The sequence below is a fragment of the Empidonax traillii genome, unplaced genomic scaffold, assembly GCF_003031625.1.
Source record: "Empidonax traillii isolate 1590-97213 ecotype Southwest subspecies unplaced genomic scaffold, ASM303162v1 scaffold448:size1359114, whole genome shotgun sequence".
In the NCBI taxonomy this organism is placed as follows: Eukaryota; Metazoa; Chordata; class Aves; order Passeriformes; family Tyrannidae; genus Empidonax; species Empidonax traillii.
The window spans coordinates 147,791-154,882 of NW_020955641.1; the positions used below are offsets into that span (position 1 = coordinate 147,791).

At 63.3% G+C, this 7,092-nt stretch overlaps 2 protein-coding genes across 2 annotated transcripts in view; one reads left to right on the plus strand and one right to left on the minus strand.

Annotated features, from left to right (window-relative positions):
* Window positions 1-3,574, plus strand: part of ANGPT4 (angiopoietin 4) — a 9,177-nt gene extending 5,603 nt beyond the window's left edge. The window contains exons 4-9 of the mRNA XM_027894935.1: window positions 93-325; window positions 795-910; window positions 1,358-1,459; window positions 1,538-1,704; window positions 2,337-2,467; window positions 2,558-3,574. Coding sequence (XP_027750736.1) covers window positions 93-325; window positions 795-910; window positions 1,358-1,459; window positions 1,538-1,704; window positions 2,337-2,467; window positions 2,558-2,718 — 910 coding nt within the window. The 3' untranslated portion in view covers window positions 2,719-3,574. The remainder of the gene's footprint in view (window positions 1-92; window positions 326-794; window positions 911-1,357; window positions 1,460-1,537; window positions 1,705-2,336; window positions 2,468-2,557) is intronic.
* A 1,751-nt stretch (window positions 3,575-5,325) lies between these two features.
* Window positions 5,326-7,092, minus strand: FAM110A (family with sequence similarity 110 member A). The gene has a single exon (XM_027894929.1). The coding sequence runs from the start codon at window positions 7,061-7,063 to the stop codon at window positions 6,062-6,064; it is 1,002 nt and encodes a 333-aa protein (XP_027750730.1). The 5' UTR covers window positions 7,064-7,092; the 3' UTR covers window positions 5,326-6,061.

Here is a 7,092-nt window from a genome sequence, read left to right on the forward strand (position 1 = left end):
GACAGCAATGGGTCCCCACAGGCATGCCAGGACACTGCAGCTGGGGCTGGGTCCGCTCTGCCATCCCCATCACCGCTGCATCCCCCTCCCAGCATCCTGGAAGTGCGGGTGCTGGAGATGGAGACGAAGCAGCAGGCGGAGCTGGCAGGGGCCCACCTGGAGAAGGAGAAGCTGCAGCGGCTGCTGAGCCAGCAGAGGGGCACCATCGAGGAGCTGGAAAAGACGCTGCTGGCTGCCAGTGCCAACACCAGCCTGCTCCAGCGCCAGCAGCTCCAGCTCCTCCAGTCCGTGCAGAGCCTGGTGCGCCTCGTCTCCCAGGGCAGAGGTGAGCAGGGTGTAGGGCAGGGTGTGGGCAGGGTGCAGGCAGTGGGAGAACACCTTCCACTCTCAGGAGGGCGCTCAGCTCAGCTGGAGTGATTTCACCCCAAGAATCATAGAATTACAGAATGGTTTGGTTTGGGTTGGAAAGGACCTTAAAGCTCATCTTGTTCCATGGGCAGGGACATCTTCCACTAGAAAATGAGCCACTCACTGCATCCAGTTAGCAGCTTGGAGCCCTCAGGGGGAGTGTCCATGTCCTGACTCCCTCCCCAGCCATGGAAAACCCCCAGGGTTAGGCTGGCAGCAGAGCCGGTGGCACAGCTGCCTTGCCCAGCCCTCGGGAGATGGCACAGAAGGAAAAAAAATAGTCTGTGAGCACAAAGGCATCCAAAGGAAGAGGGAAGAGATGCAAAACCAGGCAGGGCTGTGGGGCTGGCAGGGCTTCTGCCATCTCACTGTCCCTTCTGCCACAGCCATGTCAGCTGGGCAGGAGCAGCAGTTCCAGGACTGTGCTGAGGTGCGCCGGGCAGGCATCCGCACCAGCGGCGTGTACACCCTGCACATCGCCAACCTCAGTGAGCCCAAAAAGGTGAGCATAGCCTGGGGAGGGCACCCCTGCAGCACCCCGGGGTGCTGCCCACCCCAGTGCCACCCAGTGCACACCAGCTCCAGACCACGGTGGGTTGTGGCACATCCCAGGGCAGTTCTCCCCACACCATCCGGCCCCAGGGGCTGTTCAGGGCTGAAGGCAGCACCCACCCAGTACAGGCAAAGCTGGTACAGCCTTCAGGATGGAGGGATAAAATCGATTTTAAAAGCAACCTGACCTGTGAACATCATGCCCCAGCCCCTGCCCACAGCCATGGAGGGAGGAGTGACCCCCCAGCCAGGCACCGGGCACAGTATACACCTGACAGCCCCTCAACAAGCCCTGGCACCCATGGAGTGCCCACACCAAGCTGCCCAGCCCACTGGGGGATGCCCCTGACTGCCCACTCCAAGCCATCCCCAGCCCGTCCCCCTCTCCCCTCTACAGGCCTACTGTGACATGGAGACGGACCAAGGGGGCTGGACTGTCATCCAGCTTCGTGCCAATGGCAGCCTCAGCTTCCAGAGGAGCTGGAGGGAGTACAAGCAGGTCTGTGCCCTCCTGGGGACGGGGGCACCCTGGGGGCACCCCGGGCACCCTGCACTCACCCATCCTGCTGTTCCCCAGGGCTTTGGGGATGCAGCAGGGGAGTACTGGCTGGGTAACGAGGCCGTGCACCTGCTGACGAGCCGGGTGCCCTACGCCCTGCGAGTGGAGCTGCAGGACTGGGAGGGCGGGCAGGTGTATGCCCAGTACGGGAAATTCCAGCTGGGAAGTGAGCAGCAACTGTACAGGTAGGAGAGAGGCACTGTAAAAGCAGCCACCCCACACTCTTTCTTCTCTTCCTGGACTCCTGAGAAGTGGATTTTTAATGTATAGAATTGCATCAAGGCAGTGGGATTTGCCATCCCAGCGGGACTTCCTATCCCGGGAAACTGCAGGGGCACTTGCACTGCAGCTCGCTGCTTGGGCAAGTGGGGTCACACAGCCATGGTCACCATGCACTCCTGGGGGTGCCAGGCATCCCCAGGCTGCCCATGTCTGGGGAGGGATGCTGTGCTAATGATGCCCAGCTTGCCATGACTGTGTGCTCCTGGCCACGGGCAGGAGGGGGGCTGGCAGCTGGGGGCTTCCCTGCTGGGCTGGAAGTGGGACCAGACCCTGGAGATCTCCTGCACCATCCATCCCATGCACACACCGAGCTGGCCCCCCAGTGAAGGGGACTGGAGGAGATTTGGAGGGGGGTGCTCTCTGCCCCAGCATAGCACAGCCTCCACCCTTGGGGACCCCACCAAGCTGGATGTGCAGGATCTCTGCCTGCATCCGTCCATGCTGTGGCATCCACGGCCTCCCTGAGCAGGGTTGGGGGGCTCTGTGACCCCCCAGCAGCCGGCAGTGACGGTGACTGTGCTCCTGCTGGGCGCAGGCTGTCGCTGCAGGATTACAGTGGCACTGCCGGGCAGCAGAGTGGCCTGGCCCTGCAGGGCACCCACTTCAGCACCCGCGACGCCGACAACGACAACTGCCTCTGCAAGTGCGCCCAGATGCTCTCGGGAGGTGAGTGGAGCAGGGGGGGACCCCCACGCAGCACCCCCGGGTGCCCACTCACGGTGCCACCCTCCTGCCCCGCTCCCTCCCTCCCCCCAGGATGGTGGTTCGACGCCTGTGGCCTCTCCAACCTGAACGGCATCTACTACCCAGCCCGCAACAACATCCGCAAGCTCAACGGCATCCGCTGGCACCACTTCCAGGGGCCCAGCTACTCCCTGAAGGGCACTCGCATGATGATCCGACCCACCAGCTTCTGATGCGCCAGCAGTCGGGGCGGCACTGAGAGCGGTGCCAGCACAGAGGGAGAAGTCCAGGACAAGGGATGGTTGAGGGAGATTGAGGACCCCCTCCCCCGCCACCAGCCACTGCAGGGAACCTTTTCCACCATTTTTTTTTTTTTTTCACTCTTGTTTATCCCATTTTCCAGGTGCCTGCAGTGTCACCATGGCCGTGCCGGAGGGACTGCGGGCAGGGGTGAGGGGTGCTGGTGCTGCAAGAGCTGGCCTGGGGGCCCTGCCTTGAGACAAAGCCAGCCCAGCTGAAGTGTGGCTCTGGCACAGGGAAACCTCCCGATCCCACCTCAGCTTCTCTCCACAGATTTCTGCTGGGACTCAGGGGGCTTCCCTGGGGACCTGTGTCCAAGACCCCCCACCCAGTGACGACAGCCTCTGGGACCACTGTGCATTCAGATGGGCTCCAAGGCATGGTGGGGGCTTCGCCTTTTCACTAGTTTTGGGCATTGTAAAGCCTGCACCATCCCACTTTCCTGCAGGATTAGAGGAGCTGGGTGGGACAGGGATCCTCACAAGTACTGGGGCTGGTGGCATTCTTCCATCCTCTTCTGCCCAGGCACAGCCATGAAGGGAGACATAGGCTGATCCCTTCCACATGTGGCTCAAGCCCCTGTCTTCCTGCATGGCAGGACAGGCACTGCTCCTCACAGGATGGGGCCGGCCACCAGAGAGGACAAAAAGAGCAGGGGGTGCCTGTGGGGACCCTCTGGGGGCCCAGTCCTGGGATGGCTGATAGCCCAGTGCTGGAAGGCACTTGCTGGGAGCAGACACTGAGCTGGCAGGGGGCTGGCAGAGCCCCAGGATAGCCAGGATCGGTCTGGAGGTCGTGGGTGGGGAGGGGGCTGCCGTTTAAGATGGGTCTGGGGGTGGGAAATGGTGGGTGCTGGCACTGGCACTGGCACCGGCTGTGCACACAGCAGCGGGGGGGCTCCTGCTGCCTCCCCTCATCTCTGTCCCGAGGCACCCGCTAATTAACACTGATTAAAGCACGTGACATCGTTGGCGCTTCCAGAAGATGCTCATCAGTGGGGAATAATTAAAAAATGGAAAACACAGGGGGCGGTGCTGCCGGTTTTCCTTCTGTCCTGGCTGGCTGCCTGCACCTCCTGCCTGCGCATGGGGCACCCATGGGAGATCTCGGCTCGGGGGGGGGGGGTGGTGACAGTGATGGGCATTTCCCCTCCTCCCTGGAATAACCGACGGGCTCAGCTGCACTCCCCATGAAACTGGAGCCACCGGGAGGCAGCTGCCAGGGAAAGCGATAGGGAAAAGGGAGCTAACCTGCTGTCCCCAGCAGGGACAGGAGACAGGGGGGCATTCCAGGGGGGCACATGCTCCTGGACACGTCTGTGCCGGGGTTTTGTGCTGGCAGTCCTAGTGAGTGCCAGGTCAGATGGAGACTCTTGCCTCGGGAACACGGCTGTCCGTGCATCTGCACTCACACAGAAATCACAGTCACAAACACGCGTGCACGTGGACAGGCACATACCCTTGGACATGCGTGCACAGGATCATGCTTGCACACATGAGCACACAGGGCTATGGACACCCACGTCAGGCCCTGGCCACCCGGGACACGGGACAGCAGAGCCACACCGAGGACAGGCAGTGTCTGGGGGACATGTGGCTGCTTGGCCCATGCCCCCCCCTGCTCCTTAGCCATGGCAGCAAATTTAGACCAAGCCCTGGGACACGCCAGGCTGAGGAATCCAGCAGCACAGCCGGTCCCAGCCACCAGCGGGGATCCGGTTCCCTCAGAGATTTCCCCAAGGGTGAAGGCTGTCCCCAGGCAGGTGCCTGGAGTCCCTTGCCCCCTCTGATTTCCGGGGTGTTTTCCCTAGGGAGACACCTGGTGCCCCATGTGCCATCATTAAGGATCCCCCGGGTATGTGTGTCTTCCCTAGAGCGCTTCATCAGCCTGACTCACAGCCAGATGCCATCCTATCACCGTGTCGTGTCACCATGTCCTGCCACAACATCCTGCCCTCCATATCCCCAACACCCAAACCTGCTGATACCCCAGCAGGAGCTGAATGAATCCTGCTCCACAGGCTGCAGATCTGGGTGGGCGCACACGGTGCAGGAGTTGGGCTGGGGTGGGAACTGCTTCTTCATGGGGTGCTGGGTGGAATCCCCAGTCAAGGGGGCCCAAGTGCTGCCCCAGCCACGCGGGGCTGCCCTGGGAGAACACACAGGCGCTTTTCATCTTCAAAGCACTCCCTGCACCAACTTTCATCCCAGCCCGACTAGGAGGTCTCCACTATCACCACCACCATCTCCCAGTCTCGGGGGAGCCAGGACCCAGCCAAGCTTTGCTGGAGAGACAGGAGGCAGGGGAGGGCTGCATGGCACAGAGGGGAATCCCACTGACTGGGGCTCTGCCGGGACCTGCCAGACCCAACCGCCGCCCTGCCGTGCCCGCCGGGCCCCGCGCTGGCACGTCACAGCACAGCACCCATCGCCCCTGCCAGCACCCACCCGCTCAGCACCCCCAATCCTGCAGATCCGCAGGCACACCAAGGGTCCCTGCCCCATCCTAACCTCCACCGCCTCAAGAGACAACGCACAGCCTCCAAAACACAGGCATTTAATAATAAACCTGGCTGCATCACCATTATTATTATTTACAGATGAAACATTGGGAAAACAGTAGAAAAGAGGAACTCTTGTCTTCATAAATACCAGGCCCAGCATGGTGTGGGCTGCACGCCCTCTGGCAGCCCAGGGGGGACACAGGCACCCACAGACACTCACACATGCACACACAGCCCTGGGTGGTTCCAAGCAGGGGGTCACCCTGAAGCACCCAGCTTCTCCCAGACCTTCAGCAATAAGACGGGGCCACCAGGATACAGTCCCACCCCAGACAGTGGGACTCCCTCAGTGGAGGCTGCACAGGGGCAGCTCCCTCCCCTGCTCCGTGCAGGGGGGAACCAGCCCCTTGCACCCCACCCATGGGTGTTGGTGAGGAGCGCAGCAGGCAGGAGCTGCCAGCAGTGCAGGCGGGGCAGCCACACATGGGGTTCCATGGGATTTGGGGACCAGCCACACAGCCAGGGACACACGTATCCTCTGCCTTCCCACGGGCTCGCAGGGGCCTGACTTTCCAGTGCTGGCACAGGGATCTGACGATGGATGCTCAGCCACCACATCAGGCCAGTGGCGCTGTGGCACAGGGGGGGTCGAGTTCAAGGGTCCTATCATAGCCAAGAGGTCCCTGCTCCTCCCAGGGCACAGCCTGGGCCCTGTCCCCATCCAACATTGCCTGCTTGCAAGCAACTCATCTCCGGTGCCCACCACGGCCCTGCTACACATCAGAGACCTGCTGGGGCTCCCTGGCCTGGCGCAGTCCGTAGAGCCACTTGATGACACGGGCGTTGCGCTCGATGACGGAGATGCCGTAGGGCACACGCTCGGCCGGTCGCCCCTCCGGTGTGGCGGCGCTGGGCGGTGAGCACCCGCCCTCCGAGCTGGCCGTGCTCACGCTGTGGAACTTGAGGGACACGATGTCGGAGCTGGCGCGGGCGAAGCGCTCGGCCCCCATGTCCTGCATCTCCTCGGGGTCGAGGCCGCAGTAGTTGAAGAAGCGCTCCAGGTCGGCGGTGGCCCGCGAGAGCCGGTCGCTCAGGTCCGACTTGGAGCGGTGCAGCAGCGGCTGCCGGCGGGCGCTCTCGGGGCGGGCGGGTGAGCTCCGGGACGGGGTCACAGGCAGCCCACCTGGGACGGGGGATGCGGGCACCGGTGTCACTGGGTTCCGTGGAGCTCCACAGGGACGGACGTCCACCCTCCGCACGGTCACGCTGCCGGGGGGCCTGGCCATGGTGGGGCTCTCCGGCGGCTTGCCAGGCCCCTCCGCTGCCGGCGCCTCTGCCCGCCACCTGCACTCCCTGCCCAGTGGGCTCTCGGCCTTAGGGAAGGGGCTGTCACAGAGGTTGATGAGGTTGTTGAGGATCTCCAGGTCAAGGGAGGCCTTCGGGCTGGCAGCCTCGGCGCGGCGCGGGCTCGCGGGTGCCCTGCGGCTGGGGGTGAGCACAGCCCGGCGCACCCCCGGCGTGAAGAGGGGCTGCTTGAGCAGCAGTGGCTTCACCGGCTCCTGCTTGGTGCTGGCGACCCGCTGACTCTTCACATACTTGGCCTTGTCGGCCTCCAGCCTCTCCACTGCGCTGGGCTTCGCGGCCCCTGCCTCGTTGTGCCGGCGGAAATATGCGGGGCCCTTGCGGAGGATGCGGACGGGCATGACCGAGGTGAAAGGCGCTGTCACCGTCACCCCCTTCATGGTGTCGCCGGCTTGCAGCGCCTCGACGGGCATCCTCCGTGCCGGCACCGGGATAGGGGGTG

Excerpts from the sequence above, each read along its gene's own strand:
- FAM110A (XM_027894929.1), bottom strand. The coding sequence starts at position 7,063 with ATGCCCGTCGAGGCGCTGCAAGCCGGCGACACCATGAAGGGGGTGACG.